The following is a 17,637-nucleotide window of genomic DNA, read 5'->3' as shown; positions in this document are numbered from 1 at the left end:
AACTACAATTGGTACAGAATGTGGCAGCCAGACTGGTCTCTGGGACGATATAACACCGAATTTAAAAGAACTGCACTGGCTACTGATACGTTTCTGGGCAAAATTCAAAGTATTGGTTATTACCTATAAAATCCTTAATGGCTTGGGTCCAGGTTACTTAAGAAAGCACCTTCTTAATCATGAACCCTGTTGCCTATTACAGTCTTCTGGAGAGGTCCAGTTGCGGGTTGCCACCGGCTCATTTGGTGGTGACTCAGGACCAGGCCTTCTTTGGGACTGCCCCGGGTCTTTGAAGCAAGCTCCCTGCTGAAATAAGAGCATCTCCTTCTCTGTTTGCTTCTAGGAAGACCCTCCTGTTTTTGCAGGCTTTTAACTAAAATCAATTTTAAACTGTTTCAAAAAAAGTTTTAATCAGGCTATTTTATTTGTATTTTGTAAATCTTTAACTGTTTTTACTCTGTTTTATATTGTGTTTTAAACTTTGTACACCGCCTAGAGATGTACATATTGCGGTATTAAAAATACGATAAATAAATAAATTTCAGATGAACTTCAGATAATTCCAGTTCTATTAGTACAGATTTAGAATTGTACTTATGTTTAGCATTCTCTGTTCTAGCACTAGAAGTAATTAACTAATTACTTAAGAAGTAAATTAAAAGCATAGAGAATCTGAAATTTATCTGCTTTGTTGGTTCTGGTCAATGACCATAATACAGTAATCTGAATCTGTTTCATGCCCCCACCCCTGTTTGGGTTTTTTGTTTTGTTGCAAAAAAACCATCATGTTACCCAGCTGATTACCCAGCATCATGTTACCCAGAGGGGGGAAGCAGATAATCAAAATTACGTAGAAAAATTTGTATGTTAAATACTTATTAATGGTTTTTTTAAAATATTGATCTACAAGTTGGAGGTTATGAAAAATTGATGCAGGTGTATTGTCTTGAAAAGGATCATTTTTCAAGAAACCAGTAGGCAGGAAGATCTAGAGTTGTCTCATGTGGAGGCCACTTATTTTGGCTTAGCCAGCACAAGAGAACTAGTTTTGCAGTAGCATGCATGAATGGTCCCCTTTGCTAAGCATGGTCTACCCTGTATTGCAACTGAATGGGAGACAACATATGAGCACTGTAGGATTCCCTTAGGGGAAGGGGCTGGTGTGGGAAGAGTACCTGTATGCTTGCATGCAGAAGATTCCAAGTTCCATCCCTGGCATCTCCAAGATAGGGCTGAGAGACTCCTGCCTGCAACCTTGGAGAAGCCACTGCCAATACTGAAGCTAGATGGATCAGTGGTCAGACTCAGTAGAAGACAGCTTCCTGTGTTCCCCTATGTTCCTAATTTTCCTATAGGCCCAGGACTGATGGTTGTGCACTAATGGCTGTGCGCTCTGTCCTGCTGGGGGTAGCAGCATGACAGATGCCACATATGCAACATCAGAGTGCATGCGTGTGTTTGGGGAGGGTTTGTGGGGGAGTCATCTCTCTCACACACACACATGTGCACACCCACAAACATCTTTTTCTTTGCAAGACTAAATAACAGAGAACAACTCTTTCCTGCCTCTCTCCCCATTAAGGGCCATCAAGATGTCCACATGTATGTAGATGTTTGTTTGTTTATATATCGTCCTTCCAAAAATGGCTCGGGGCGGTTATCATATCCCCCTACGATAACTAGACCAGTGCTTCCCAACCTGGGGTCCCCCAGATGTTGCTGAATTACAACTCCCCATCATGTCCAGCTGGAATTTATTGTGGCTGGGGATGTTGGAAGTTGTAGTTCAGCAACACCTGGAGAACCCCAGATTGGGAACCACTGGTCTAGACTACGAGTGCTATCTAGAGTTATTAGAATCAATAGAATATGGATTGCACCCTTATTTTTACTTAGAAGAAAGTCAGGGTAGCTTTACATGAACTTCTTAATTTTATCCTCACAATAATCTTGTGAAGTAGGTAAGGCTAAGAGATGGTGACTTGCCTAAGACCACTCAGTAACCTTGATGGCTAAGCAGGGATTTAACTGCATTTTAATATTCAAACCCAGCACTCAGTCTGTAACACCACATTCAGTCAGTAAGATATCTAATATGTTACTTTTATTTAGTAAGAAATATTTTAAAATCCATTCTGGAAAGTAACTGTTATATGTGTTCAAGCTAGCCCAAAGCCTGTTGGCTATTCACTAGTTATTATTTTCTACAAAGTGAGGAAGTTTCATACAGGGTGAGAAAGTTATGCTGATATGCCATTTGAGTAGTCAGAGCTAAGTTCAATTCCACCTCATAAATCACACAAGTACTATGGGTGAAGGATTAATAACATTGAAAAGTCTGAGGGTGGTTATGTTGGAAATGTTTTCCTCCTTGCTGTTTTAGGGAAGCATGTTTTTCGCCCTGAATATCAGATTATGTGAAACTATTACTGCAAAGGTATTAGCTATTAACAGCCCATGTGCTTTATTATAATTAATATATATTAAAACAGATCATATACTTGCTGTAGAATTTGGCTTAAGAAGTAAAGACCTGTTACAAATCTATATACATGCATTCAGTAGAAACAAAGGCATTTCAGTTAGAGCTATTTTGTTCAGTGCAGTATTGCATTTACATCAAGAGAGTGAGCGAGCAGAGAGAGAGAGAGAGAGAGATTTATCTAAATAATTTATATAATTTATCTTTATATAAATGTACAGAATTTTTTCATTTTATTTATTATTTGCCTTAAATAATACTTCTGCTTAAATCAATTAAATACCTTTACTTGATTATTTACTACTTTTACACATTCTGTGATCTCCCAACTATTTACAGTATTCCATTGCGGACAACCATGTTAATCCATTTTGGGGCCGGGGGATATAAATAGCAACAGTAACACAATAGGACTGAAGTTAGGGCGGAAGGTTTGCTCACTACTTAGTGACTTTTTAGCTGGTCATAATAAAGGTATTGCTGTTTCTGTTTATTCTATTATAATTTGATTAAAGACTATGGGCACACTTAGAATAAGTGGCTTGCAGCTATGATACCTATATGTAGGAAACTATATAAAATTTTGTTAATTAATACATAGTTAGAAATTAACAGTCAGATACCTTCACAGTGTTTTAAATGGCAGTGTTTTAAATGGAAATGTTCAAAGAGTAGTTATTTCATGGGTAGGTGCAATACTGTATAACTTTGATAACTGGACCTTTCATATCAATGACAGCAAGTAGGAAATAAGGGGAAATGATATTTTAATTACAGAATTCCTGTTTTCTCATCCTAATGTAAATCATATCAGCACACATCTTTGTTCTGTCATTCATCTTGACATGGGAATGTATATAAGCTAGCATCTATGTCTTCCATCAAGATGATGTTAGAGCATAAATGCCTATGTTGAATGCATAATTAAATGCCCAAGAAGCTACAGGGCAATTGAAACAGTTATGCCATTCCATAAAAAGGGTTTACTCCTATTCTAGTAAGTGTATGATTATACTGTGTTTAGGAACATGTTGATAGCTAGATCTAGTAGGTGGAAGCAGGCCCGTAGCCAGCTGGTGTGTACCTGCCACACCAAAAAATTCTTTTTCTTCCCCAACTCACTGACTGTTTTCACTGAACACTTTATAACCTGCCTCCCCTGACTTCTGCAATCCCCCTTTATTTATTTATTTGTTTACAGTGGTCCCTCGACTTATGAAGTTAATCTGTTCCGAATGCACGTTCGGAGGTCGAAAATTTCGTAAGTCGAAAAGCGCACCCACAGAGGTTTAAAAAAATTCGTAAGTCGAGTAAGCCGCATCTAAAAATTCGTAAGTCGAGGAAACCGCATCTAAACCGCCAACGGTTTCCGTTCGTAGCTCGAAAAATTCGTAAGCGTGCAGCCATTTTTGTCATTCGTAAGTCGAAAACATCGGATGTCGAGTAGTTCGTAAGTCGAGGGTCCACTGTACTTACTTACTTACTTACTTATTTATTTGTTTGTTTATTTATTGAGGCTGGTTACAGGTAGCTTCTAATAGCAGGAGAGAAGAATGTCTGAACTGGAAGCTTGAAGCATCAAGGAACAATTGTTTAATAAACAAATAGTTTAGGCAAATGTCGGCAAATAAAGACTATTTTAATGGTGTTATCCATCTAGAGAAGTGCCAGGCATTAGAGCACAGCTCAGAGAACTGCATCACTAGCTTCATGTGCTCTGCAGGGATTTGGGTATGTTTCTTGAAGAGCAGATCTCTCTATATTCATAGCAAGCCATTTTGACCCTCAGAAGAGTTTCTAATGCAACACTGATTGTGTGTGTGTGTGTGTGTGTGTGTGTGTGTGTGTGTGTGTGTGTGTGTGTGTGAGAGAGAGAGAGAGAGAGAGAGAGATGGAGTGAGAAAATATGTTACTCAAAAATAAGAATTATTGGTTATACATCAGTCCTTGAGTGCACTTAAAGTACTTCTTCACATTGCGGTCATGGTGGTGTGTGTTTTGTGTTTTCTATAGATAATTAGTCCAAGAATGGGTGGGGTTGGTTTTGCATGCCAGCTTTGAAAACTGAATACATTACTATTTAAAATATAAAGACAGTTTAGCATGGGCTACAAGCGTTTTGAGGAAAACACATGGTGATTCTCAGCTGTGTAATCGAATATCCAAATGCCACCTAATAACTAACAACCTCACAGAGAAAGGAAGGAACACCTAGTTAAAAAGTGCAGTAATAATAATAGAAGTCAATTTATGTTGCACCACATTGATCAATATCAAAACAATCAATAAAAATACCACATAGAATTTAATCACATATTTTGTTGCTATAAATATATGAAATCTATAGTCTGTATCTATATAACAGTCAGTATCTGAGACTGCAGTCTCAGGTAAGAGTAAATTATAATTTTTAAAGGGGGTTATCTTAAATCTATGGTCATCTTTGATTCGGGTAAATGTGTTATTTTTTATTTCCACAGCAGGAGTAGTTATACCCTTTCATCTTACTGTATATTTCAGTCTGGTAATTACATTGCCATATTTGTGCTTTTTTATATACTGTAGACAATTAGAATGTAATATGTCATTGACTTTTCTCTAAAGCCAGGTTTTCACTGTGAGAGTGAACCTGTACCTCAGCTGTACCACTTCAAATTGCAGCAGGTGAGGATTCACATGACTGAACATTTCTACATACACAAGAGCCCTATCTGTAGTCTGAAGTGGTATAGTCCAGACACAAGTTTACCACCTTGATAAGAACTAGAACTGTGGTCTTTAGATATTCACAGTTATATAGATACTGTATTACTGTAATTCTATGTCATACTCTATTGATTGTTCCTATAGTGATTAGCACTGTTGCTCAGCATTTGTACCCTCCCTTTACTGTGTAGTTGTAATATTCAAGGACATCAGTCTTTCAGTGCACATGTGCCTTGACTTCCCCCCCCATTTGTTTTATATTATTTCACGCATAGGTGCCTTGACCCAAGCCATTCGCAATTTTGCAAAAAGCCTTGAAGGTTGGCTTTCCAATGCCATGAACAATATTCCACAGAGAATGATTCAAACCAAGGTAAACAAAAGAGTTACTCTTGCCTTCTATGTCATTTGGAACAAAAAGGGCATTATGAAACACCAGTGAAATATCCCTCTGTGTTAATCCCTCTATGTCTCAAATATAAAGAACCAATGTCAAAAGTATTCCTTTCTTTCTTTCTTTCTTTTAAAAAAAGCATAATTTTAGCCTTCATTTTATTTGTAATACTGTTTGCATATTAAATAGCATTTGGCAGGTGTTTTTTTTAATGTTACCACAAAAATACAATTCTTCTACAGTTTAAAATCATTCCTATTCAAGGGCTATTTCATTAAACACATTGCTAAGTACTGTATTCTTTGGTTATGTACTTTTTAGCTGTAAACTGGAAAAACAGCTGTCAGAAGGCGCGCGCGCGCGCGTGTGTGTGTGTGTGTGTGTGTGTGTACAGTGAAGAGTTTATATGTATTTTTGTAAGTTTCAACTTCTTGGACCTTGCCAATTTCAATCTGCTGTGTAGAACTTTGTCTTCACTTACTATATTTCAGGAACCTATTCAGCTGCATCCAATTTCCTTTCCTCTAATGTAAGGAGCTTTCTCCAGAGGAAGTATATTCCTCTGGAGAAGACTCTTTCCATTGGAGGAAGGAAATATTTGGCTACAATCCAGATAATGGCTCACAGCAAACTTGCAATGTATGTGCCTATATTGTGCATGCGTAATTGCATTCAAGATACAAGATAAGTCGAGTGTTTGACTTGTCAAATATTGTCGAATAATATATTAACTTCCTTAGAAAAACCACAAGAGTACTTTATTTATAAACAGGTTAAGTACAAATGTTAATCATTAAAACAAAGAAATGAACTGTTAACGTTAAATAATGAAATTAATTGATCTGGATCGTGATCCGTTGTAGCCATATGAATGGGTTCTGCTCCTGCATGGGACCATTCGGGCAGAATTGACTAGCTCCTTGAAGCGCTTCGCCCCTTGCACATGGTGTGTCTCTTCAGTTTGTGCGAGCCAGCATTTTCACTTCAGTTCCTTTCTGGTCACCATAATGTGTATCTCAGACATAGAGCTTCTAGGAAGTATTTTCCTGTGTGAAAAGAATATAAAAAATAGTTTCGTTTTAACCTTGGACTGGACCAGACAACTCTTATTTCTAAACCCTTACAACTGGGTGAAACAATAAATCGATTTCTTGGCAATGATGTCCAGACTTGACTTGGATCTGAACTTTCACTTAAGAATATTTACATTCATTGTTTCCTTATGGATAAAAAGAAAACTTTTAAATGTTGCGTTGACTGCAACACTAAGCTTCCGTCGCCTGATGACCATGACTCTTGTTTACTCTATTTGGGGGAAGAGTGTAATACCTCTGTGTGTAAAATCTGCCTAACTTTCACATAAAACGAGAAAAAACAGAGCCCTACAACTGAGGGCAGCTCTTTATGATGAAGCTCTTCTCCCGGGTACTACGATACCAGCATCAGGCACAGTGTCAAAGTCAGTCTCGAACACAGACTCAAAGCTGGTGTCAAGAACTTTCACTGCGCAGTCTAAATCTTCGGCCCAGGCTTCTACGTCTACTTCGCCAATTCATTTAAGGTACCAAAGCTTCCTTCGGAGTCTAGCCACCATAAGAAACATAAATCTCGACATCGAAGCTCCATTGCAGAGGGAGCACCTCTGCATAAGAAACACCGGGGAAAGAGTTCAAAAAATGCCACTGAGGCTACTTCCTGTGCTACTCCTTCCCCAACGACACTTCAGTTGACTACCGGGACTCGTCCTGCATCCTCCTGATGTCCTGATCATAGAAGCTAATCTACGCTGAGATTTAATTTTGGCTCCACGTTGAAGTCGACACTGACCCCTTGATGTCGACAATGTACTTTTTCGTCGACACTGAAGTAGAAACCTTCACCAACAATGCACACTGTTGCCAAGGCCTCCCGTCCTTCGCCAGTTTTGTTCAGTATCGATGTCGAGGACGATGATTTGCAGGCTAGTCTTGAACCAGGCGATGCCCAGCGACTGTTAAATCTGTTGGAATCCAGCGAAAGTGCCCCTTCGAGTGCCACTTTCTACAGATTCTTGGGTTCAATACCATGGGTTCAATACCAAAGAAAATGGCATGTCTCTGTCAGTGCCGAAAACTCCGGGTGCATCTATGTCGTCAGACCAAGTTTGCTTTTATGTAAAGCTTTTGTACTTTGTGTTTTGCTGGTCAAATGACCATAACAATAAAGATTTGATTCTATGTCATCAGCTTTTCAACTCTTTCAACTGACCACAAATAGACTCTCAACTACACAACCTACCAGCCCACACATCTGGAGAGCAGCCAAAGATTACGTAACTTTGCAAGGTTTACTTACTGAAGCAGCAGTAGCAGATGCTACATGCTTTCATTCCCCTGGTCTTCTGTCCGACTACCAGGATTACAGACTTTGGAAGTTTGTAATCCTGTGAACTCTCAGCATTGATGGTTCCGATAGTGACTCAAGTCACTCCTCCTCCGGAGTTGCTGATCTCGATTACATCGCTGCTCTCAACATGGACACAAGTCACCCCAGTACCTACTCCGGTTATGACTTTGATGTCAACTCAAATTAACTCTCCTATTCAAAAGATGGACACGATACTGAAGCGTCAGGTCTCACTATCCTGTATCTCTATGCAAACTGTAGAGGTACTTCAACCTCAACCTCTCAAGAGTCAGCCGATGCAGACTACACTTGTTACCACTTCCTCCACCACTCAAACAATGCCAAAAAAGAAGGCTCCTGCCTCTACTGCACCTTGCACCATGGTCTTGATGAACGACTATGATTCTGACTCTTCTACTTCGACCACAACCTCATCTGATCACCCTGAGGATCCACCTCTCAAGGTGGTGCCTTCAGATAAGGTTTCTCCTAATGAAGAAATGCACTCATACCACCACCAAATTTCTGAAATGGCATCAGCTCTAGTATTGGAGCTGAAGAAACAAGACCTTGATGTAGAGGACCCAGTTTATAAATTCCTCAACTCTACAGCCACAGCCCAATCGGTACACCTCCCCATGTTACCAGTTATTTCTACGGCTGTCAAATCCGCTTGGCAGACTTTACAAACTTCAGCCCCAACTCTGAAACGCCTTGAGAATCTATACAGAATCCAGGAGGATGAGGATTATTTCCTCTTAAAACATCCTTCCCCCAATTCAATTGTGATAGATTGTGCCTCTTCTTCTAAATCCGGCAGATGTCACACCACTCCGGGAGATAAAGAAGAGCACAAGTTGGACGTCTTGGGACATAAACTCTATTCAACATCTTGTCTGGTGGTAAAAATCACCAATTTTACTGCTTGCTTTGCAAAGTACATGCACGCCGTTTGGGATGATCTTTTTGAGCAACAGGCTGAACTTTCACCTGAAGAGTTCCTAGCTAAATTTAATGATGTACACACAAAGGTCATACGACTCATGCGCCAACAGTTGGCCAATGCTAAGCACTTAGCAGAAACGGAATCCCAAACTTTGGCTAGGGCTATAAAACTGAGAAGACATGCCTGGCTGAGGTCAACAGTACTTCAACCTGACATGAGGGAGAGGGTTGAGAACCTGCCCTTTGATGGGAAGGGCCTATTTTGTTAGACAATGGATGCCACTATGGAATCCATCAAAAAATCAAAGTCAAGTATGAAAATGTTTTCAACACACTCAATCCTTTACACCAAAATACCGCCAATATAATTAGCGGCAATATTCAGGTTACAAACTTTACTTCCTTGAAGCTTATCAGTGTTTTGGGAGAAAACCTTTTTTCTAGGAAGTCTAGGAAAGTGTTTTGGGAGAAATCCTTTTTTCTAGGAAGTCTAGGACTTCTCAAGCTCAACACACCAAACCTGCTGACTCCAACAAGCAGCACCTTTGATCAAGTGGCCAGTCCACTGATTCACTTTGTTCAAGAGTCCCAACCATTGGACTTATGCCGAAGCTCCATCTTAGCCGCCCCCAACATCAGCCTGGCAAGTTATGCCTTCGCATGGTGCAGCATAACATCAGGCCAGTGGGTCCTTCACATAGTCCAGATGGGCTATTCCAATCGAGTTCAAGACCCTGCCAGCGTGCAACAGGTACAAGTACACACCTGCATCCCTGTTATTGATGGAAGAAGTGCAAACTCTTGCACAAGGGGGTGATATCACCTGTTCAGTGGACAGTTCAGAGGTGGGGGCTTTACTCCTGCTACTTCAAAGTTCCCAAGCGAGATGGGGGACTGAGACCATAATGGACTTGTGGTGGTTGAACTGTCATGTGGACATGCGCAGGTTTCACATGGTGACCCGACAGAGCATCCTTCTTCTTCTCCATGTGGAGGAATGGTGCATGACATTGGATCTCTGGGATGCGTACTTCCACATCAGGATCCAACCCAACCACAGACAATATTTGGGGTTCACAGTGGGTCATCACATCTTTCAATACAATGTCCTACCCTTGGGTTGGCGACAGCACCCCATGTCTTTACAAAGTGCATGGCTGTCATTGTTGCTCACCTTCAGGCGGAAGACATAACCATCTTTCCTTAACTGGACGACTGGCTCTTGGCAAGCAGACAAAAAAGCGAGCTAGCTTCGCAGGTCTCAAAAGCCCTGAATCACCTCGAAGAACTGGGCATTCAGGTCAACTGGTCGAAGTCCAGGTTGGAGCAGACCACACGGATAGATTACATGGGGCGGTCCTCAATGCACAGCTGCAAAGGGCATTTCTGCCCAAGGCGCACTTCCTCTGCATCATAGCGCTAGTAGCATCATTCATGGACCAACCCACAAAGAGAGCCCACACAGTTCAAAAGCTGCTGGGACTCATGGCTTCATGCAATTCCACTTCATCAAGCTACACCTTCGGCACCTCCAACTTTGGTTTCTCTCCATGTTTCGTCCAAATGTGGACAGTGCACAGATGTTGCTGACAATCCACCTCCGGTCCTTGTGTCCCTGCAATGGTAAACAAAGTCAACTAACCTGCTTTCCGGGGTCCCCTTCCAGCTACCCCAACCAGCGGCATGGCTGATGACAGACGTGTCCTTACGGGGCTGGGGAGCCCATTGCGGGCCGCTGCAAGCTCAGGGTCTATGGTCTCCAAGCCAACGCCAGATGCACATCAGCTTCTTGGAACTCCTGGCCGTGTTTCAGGCCCTCAAATCCTTTCAGCCATCCCTGACAGGGAAACACGTCCAAATCAGTCTAGACAACACTACAGCCATCGCCTACTTGAATCACCAGGGAGGAACAGTCTCTCGCTCCCTCTGTATGCTCAGCCTCCAGATCTGGAATTGGGCCATACCGAGACAAAAAGGCCTAGACACAATCCACATCAAAGGGGTGGACAACATCTTGGCGGACCATCTCAACAGGTCCTCCCTCTATCTGTACCAACACGAATGGGAGGTCAACCTTCAGTACCTCCACCCATTGTTTCTGTGGCACACTAGAAATCGACCTGTTCAGTACACTCACAAACAAGTAGTGCCCCCAATACTGCTTGAGGGCAGGTAGTGGCCATGGCTCCAGAGTAGATGCCTTAAAGTTCAACTGGGGACAAAAATTCCTATACATTTTTCCGCCTTACCCATTGCTGAACAGGGTACTAGCAAGAATCCTTCAGGAATCTGCAGACTGCAACTTGATTGCCCCATGGTGGCCCCAGCAGCCATAGTTTCAACAGGCACTCAGACTGTCGTGGGGTCGTCAAAGGCGTCTGCCCCAACACAAAGACCTTCTCCTGCAAGAAAGCGGAAGGCTACACTATCCCAACCTAAAAACCCTGAACTTCACCACATGGAGGATAGGCTCTTGACGGACATTCTCCTAAACAACCGGAATAAATCCACTCAAGTGAACTATAACAGCAAGTGGAGACAGTTCAGATTTTATGCTCAGGAACGCGGGTTCCTACCTTGCACTGCTACGTCCCGGGAAGTCTTGCTCTATCTTACATCTCCGAAGCAAGGTAACCTGCCCAATGTCTCCATCAAGGTTCACCTGGCCGCTCTTTCTGCCTACCATCCTGGATGGGACAGGAAAACCGTCTTCTCTCATCCAGACTCAAAAAGATTCTTCAGAGGGTTAAAAAACCTTTACCCTCTGGTCCGGAAGCCTACTGATCATTGGAGCCTCTCCCTCATTCTCTCAGCCCTCACTGAGTCTCCATTTGTACCCATGGCTACGGCACCTCCTAAGTTGATGACACTGAAAAGAGCCTTTTTGTTACCCATAACATCGGCTCGCCGTGTCAGTGAATTAAATGCCCTACGGATAGAGATGCCTTATACTAATTCCATATGGATAAGGTAGTGCTACACATGGATCCTGATTTCAGACCTAAAATAGTCATCCATATTAATAGTGACATCATCCTACGTACCTTCTTCCAGAATCCCACGACACCCCTGGAGCGCTCGCTACATTCCCTGAACATTTGATGGGCTCTCATTTTCTACTTGAACTTGATGAAGCCCTATAGAATGTGCCTTCTATAGAAAGACAAAGCGACTCTTTGTCAGTTACAACGGTACTGTGAAAGGATACAGAATCTCAAGACAGAGACTCTGATCTAAGACAGAGATCTAAGAAGATCGTGGAGTTGATCTTCTTAGCTTACAAACATCAAAAAGTGGACCCTCCTAAAATCATACGGGCCCACTCTACTAGATCTTATGCTACTTCTGCTGCCCATATGGCAGGAATGAAATTTAGAGACATCTGCACTGCAGTCACCTGGTCCTCTGAGCATACCTTTGTCAAGCATTACGCTTTGGACTGCAGCTCAGGCCAACTTTGGAAGGGGTGTGCTGAAAAGGGTTTTACCTTAAGCATACTACACTCCTCTCCAGACTGACAGCTCATTAGTCACCCATTCTTATGGCTGCAATGGATCACGATCCAGATAAACAGGCTACTTACCTGTAACCAATGATCTTGTAGTGATCCATTGCTGTCATAAGACCCTCCCACCAGCCCCACTGCAGTATGAGAAGTTACATTATGTATGTTTGCAGAGTGAGGAAAAGCTCTTCTTATCTTGTGGAGATGTACACTGCTGCAATACGACCTTGGGGTCTCCATGTCGTTTCTCCAGGAACTGAGATGAAAATGCTAGCCTGCCCAAACTGAAAAGATGCATCACGTGCAAGGGGCTGGGCTAAGCGCTTCAAGGAGCTAGTCAGTTCTGCCTAAATGGTCCTGGGCAGGCGCAGAATCCATTCTTATGACTGCAACGGATCACTACCAGATCATTGGTTACAGGTAAGCAACCTGTGTTTTTTAGATAAGCTTTCAATAGATAGGAACGATGAACAATTCTTCTCTTTGGTTTTTCTCCTGGAACACCAAGGTTTTAAAAAGTTAAAATAGAGCAAATAAAGCAAAGTAGCACAAATACTTTTTTAAAAGTCAGTTTTTAAATACAGATGTACAAAGTAAGCAGCAAGCCACTTCTTCAAGCCATGAGGCTTTGTGAAATATTTGATAATATTTCACTGCAGTCAAACAATAGTATGGCATCCCTACTGCTGGTCAAATGACCGAATAAATATTATATGTGTGAGTATGCCATCCCTAACCCAGGGCCTTCAAATTCTCATCAGCTTTGTTTTTTTGGAAAATATCAGTAGACAGGAGTAAAATATGTGAAGATGAGATGTTCATGAATTTAACATAGATGCCGTGTGTGTGTGTGTGTGTGTGTGTGTGTGTGTGTGTGTGTGTGTGTGTGTGTGTGAGAGAGAGAGAGAGAGAGAGAGAGAATGTGTGTCAGACCTTGTTCCTTTTTCTTCTTAGGTTGCCGCTGTAAGTGCCTTTGCTCAGACTCTGCGAAGATACACATCTCTTAATCATCTGGCTCAGGCAGCTCGTGCTGTGCTGCAGAACACTTCTCAAATCAACCAGATGCTCAATGACCTCAACCGTGTTGATTTTGCCAATGTCCAGGTATACTAGAATTTTACAACATCTCTTTCTTCATGTGCCTTCTATGATTGGGAGGTTGGTGGCCAGCAAAAGCCATAGATCGTAGTCCCTAGAATTGTGGATAATATCTTCATTTCTAGCCATTCTTTCAGGACATCTATCCCTTCCTTCTCCTTCCTCTTGATCTTTTTCCTGCTAGCTTTCCTTCTAGCTTTAGTTGCTGTATTTGATATTTTACTCCTCTGAAGATATGTCTACAATACTCCAGTTTACATCTCTTGATCTTCTGTATTATTTGTTTATGTGTTTTTGCTTTTTGAAGTACTTCTTCTGGTCCATATAATGCATTTTACAACATGCATATGGATAATGTGGGCTCCTCCCCCCACCTACTTGAGTTTCAGTCTTTGAGCTGCCAAGTAGTTCTGTCTAGAAAGATGGTGATATCTTTGTTTTGTTTGTGACAACCAAGTTGGCTTCATGTGAACATGACAACTTATGCCTCAGCCTTCTTGCAAGAAAATAATAAGGAAATATTTCTATAGTTTGGGATGTTCTTAGGTGTTCTTTTCTCACATTTTCTGAAGACTTTTGGGTTGTAGACAAAGCACTGGGGTGTCACCTAGTACCAATATCTACGCGGGGCTGCCTTTGTACATAGTCCGGAAACTTCCATTGGTTCAGAATGCGGCAGCCAGGTTGGTCTCTGGGTCATCTCGAAGAGACCATATTCATCCCTTGCTGATGGAGCTACACTGGCTGCCAATAGATTTCTGGGCAAAACACAAAGTACTAGTTATAAAGCCCTAAACAACCTAGGCCCAGGGTATTTAAGAGAGCATCTTCTTCACTATGAGCCCCACTGCCCATTGAGGTCACTTGAGGAGGTCCGTCTCCAGTTAGAGCCAGCTCATCTGGTGGTTACACAGGGACGGGCTTTCTCGGTTGCTGCCCCAAAATTGTGGAATGCGTTCCCTACTAAGATACGATCTTCCCCATCTCTGGTTATTTAAAAAAAAATAAAAATCTGAAAACCCATTTCTTCACCCAAGCTTTTTTCAGCTTTTTAAAATTTGTAGGTTTTAATTTTGTGGTTGGTTTTAAATAGTTGAATTGTTTTAAATTTGTATATGTGTTCTAATTATTTTATCTGTTAACCTTACAGAGACAAAAGTTTGGGCAGTAAATTTGATTGATAGATAGATAAATAAATAAATAAATAAATATCAAGGCATCTGTGGCCTATAGTATCTTCTAAACCAACTGAAGAAATAACTGTAAATGCACTTGAAATTATAACATAATTTATTTGAAAAAACTCATACATATGAAATGAGAAGCAGCAGCAACAACAAAGAAATTAAATGCCCGACAATTTCATTCCTCCCCTATCTGGCTGCAACATCCCCAAATCCATCTGCTCCTTCAGTTACCCAAAATATTTTTATGAATATCACATTGGCTACTTAGCCCTGCCCTGCTGCTCCTAAGGCATTCAGCCACTGTTCCTGTTTTTGTCCCCATAACTGACATCTAAATGAGATAGTTGAAACTACTCTTCTTTTCTTTTCTACTGGGACAGGAGCAGGCTTCCTGGGTGTGCCAGTGTGATGACAATATGGTACAGAGGTTGGAAACGGATTTCAAGATGACTCTTCAGCAGCAGAGCACTCTGGAGCAGTGGGCTGCCTGGCTTGATAATGTAATGATGCAAGCTCTGAAACCATATGAAGGAAGACCTAGTTTTCCTAAAGCAGCACGACAATTTCTATTAAAGTGGTCTTTCTACAGGTCAGTGCTTTAAAATGCCCTAAACATGTTATGTCATATATATTTATTATTATTTATTTTATTATTGTACATAAATGGAATTTATATGGTGCTTTTCAGCTAATGGAGACTATCAAAGTGATATACATAAAAGATAAAATACAAAAGAATTTTTAAAACAATAACTAACTAAAGAAAAGAGCAAGCAACAATTAAAAAAATATCAGAAACAAAATACATCCAGCATCAGCAGTCAAGACTGTTTTCAGGGGAACAATCTTCCAGAATTTGAAGGCCTACATCTTATTATTACTATTATTATTTCTTGTTTACACAGTCAGACAGGTGTTATTGACTGGTTTGTTTTATCCAGACATCGAGTCCTTCCCAAGGACCTGGGATGGCTGAATTTTATCATCAATACTGTTGGGTAGTAGTAGTAGTAGTAGTAGTAGTAGTAGTAGTAGTAGTATCCACAGGGGTTCCATTCCTGCAGATTTCTGTAGGTAATGAAACTGCGGGTAATGGGGCATTAAGACAGTGAGAAGGGTGGGAGGAGTTCTTGGAGGCTGAAACTGGCCGGAAAACGGCCAAACAAGGGGAAGTAAAGTGGCCTATCATGCTTCATGGGTCTGCAGCTGTCCAGGAATTTCCCCCAAGCCCTTATCTTCCTGCAGAAATCATGGAATAAAATGTTGTTATTTTTAAAGGAGCCACAAAATGGCTACTTTCCCCAAAATGGTGACCAGAAATGACCTCAGAGGTCATTTCCAGCCACCCCAATACTGCACATAAGCGGAACCTAACCCTGTGTTTTCCGCATATTCCAAGGTCTGGTGTCAGTTACCCGACCGTGGATACACGGAACCACAGATGTTGGATCCATGAATGGCGAGGTTCACCTGTATGTTTTTTATAATATATGTGCACGCACGCACAAGCAAATGTGTTTGAAAAAGGTTATTTCCTAAATTAACCTTTCCTAAACCCCTGCTAACTTGGCATTAGAGGCACCTTTTAACATAGTGGTTCTCTTTATTTAGCAGGAGGAGAGTAAATGGCCCTATCCACCCCAGCACAGTACCTCCAGTAGCTGTTGCTGGTATCTATCTTATGTTTCTTTTTAGATTGTGAACACTTTGGAAACAGGAATCCATCTTCTCTTATTTATTTATTATTTCTCTATGTAAACTGCCCTGAGCCATTTTTGGATGGGCGGTATAGAAATCAAATAAATAAATAAATAAATTATGGGAAGGAAATGTGTACTTAGACTTTGTGGTTGGGGATGATGGCATGGGTGCAGTTAACCTTTAGAACCTAGCAACCACATTTTCTCCTAGAAATTACATAGTTAATGTCTTTGTACACCCCAATAAATACAGGTGGTCATTACCCAGAAGACAGGAGCTATTAATTAAGACCAGAACTCAATTTATGTGATCTTTACAGACTACATAAATGTGATCTTTGTGGACCATGGCTAGACATGGCAGAGTTCCACAAATTAAGGCTTAGCTCACTAGCCAACAATTCTTTCTGCTTGCCACCAATCCCCTCTTCCCTTAGATCCTTTTCTGGCACACAGGTAGAGTTCTTAGGAGAGAAGTGGGTCTTTTGTCATTTGCAGTGGGATATGGAGAAGGTAGGAAATAGTGGGAGCCCTCTGCTGCTGCCCAGAAAGGATTCCTGCTGTTTCTTACCTTATCAAAAATGGCAGTGGAAGTGAGACCTCTGGTAAGGAGATCTGTGTGATGTTGTGTGTCCTGGTCGCCAGAAAGCTGTGGACATTCACCACTAGTAAGCTGGCAAATGGATTTGTAGATTCCTAATCAGAAGACTTGCAGGTTGTATCCAGCCCACCAAGATACTCCTACAATCCATTGGTCCCACTGTGCAGTGACTTTCTCATGGGACGATATTTCCAAATTATATTTGATGGGCCTGACAGACTTCACCATCCTGTGTTTCAATCAATGAATTATTGATTGAATTATTCATTGATTCATTAATCACCGCCTAGAGATGTATGTATCAGATGGTATAAAAATATGATAGAGAGAGAGAGAGAGATTTTTATACACACTGGACACTTGAACCGGAAACATGCAAAGTTGTAATATATTGTGCTTCTAAGTGTATGCAATGTATATTTCCTCTATCATTGTATAATCACAGCCACTGCCACATATCTGTTGCACCATTGTCACATCTCTAGAATAAGTGATACCAACAGAGAAGGAAGACTGTCATTTATATGAAAAAACCTTACAGTGTTCTTAATGTAATGGGTAGAGTTCCAGAGTAAATTAGTCATGACTAAGCACCATTGAAATAAATGAGATATGACTATTGGAAGTTCCATTA

At 41.2% G+C, this 17,637-nt stretch overlaps 1 protein-coding gene across 5 annotated transcripts in view; it reads left to right on the top strand.

Annotated features, from left to right (window-relative positions):
- Positions 1 to 17,637, top strand: part of RFX3 (regulatory factor X3) — a 306,542-nt gene that overhangs the window by 277,756 nt on the left and 11,149 nt on the right. For all 5 annotated transcript variants that reach the window (XM_053292401.1, XM_053292402.1, XM_053292400.1 and 2 more), the window contains 3 exons: positions 5,464 to 5,561; positions 13,372 to 13,521; positions 15,083 to 15,291. In XM_053292401.1, the coding sequence (XP_053148376.1) occupies positions 5,464 to 5,561; positions 13,372 to 13,521; positions 15,083 to 15,291 (457 nt within the window). The remainder of the gene's footprint in view (positions 1 to 5,463; positions 5,562 to 13,371; positions 13,522 to 15,082; positions 15,292 to 17,637) is intronic.

Source organism: Hemicordylus capensis, chromosome 2, assembly GCF_027244095.1.
Source record: "Hemicordylus capensis ecotype Gifberg chromosome 2, rHemCap1.1.pri, whole genome shotgun sequence".
NCBI classification, from domain to species: domain Eukaryota; kingdom Metazoa; phylum Chordata; class Lepidosauria; order Squamata; family Cordylidae; genus Hemicordylus; species Hemicordylus capensis.
Note: the sequence above shows the minus strand (reverse complement) of the source record. Positions and strands in the feature narration are given on the sequence as shown.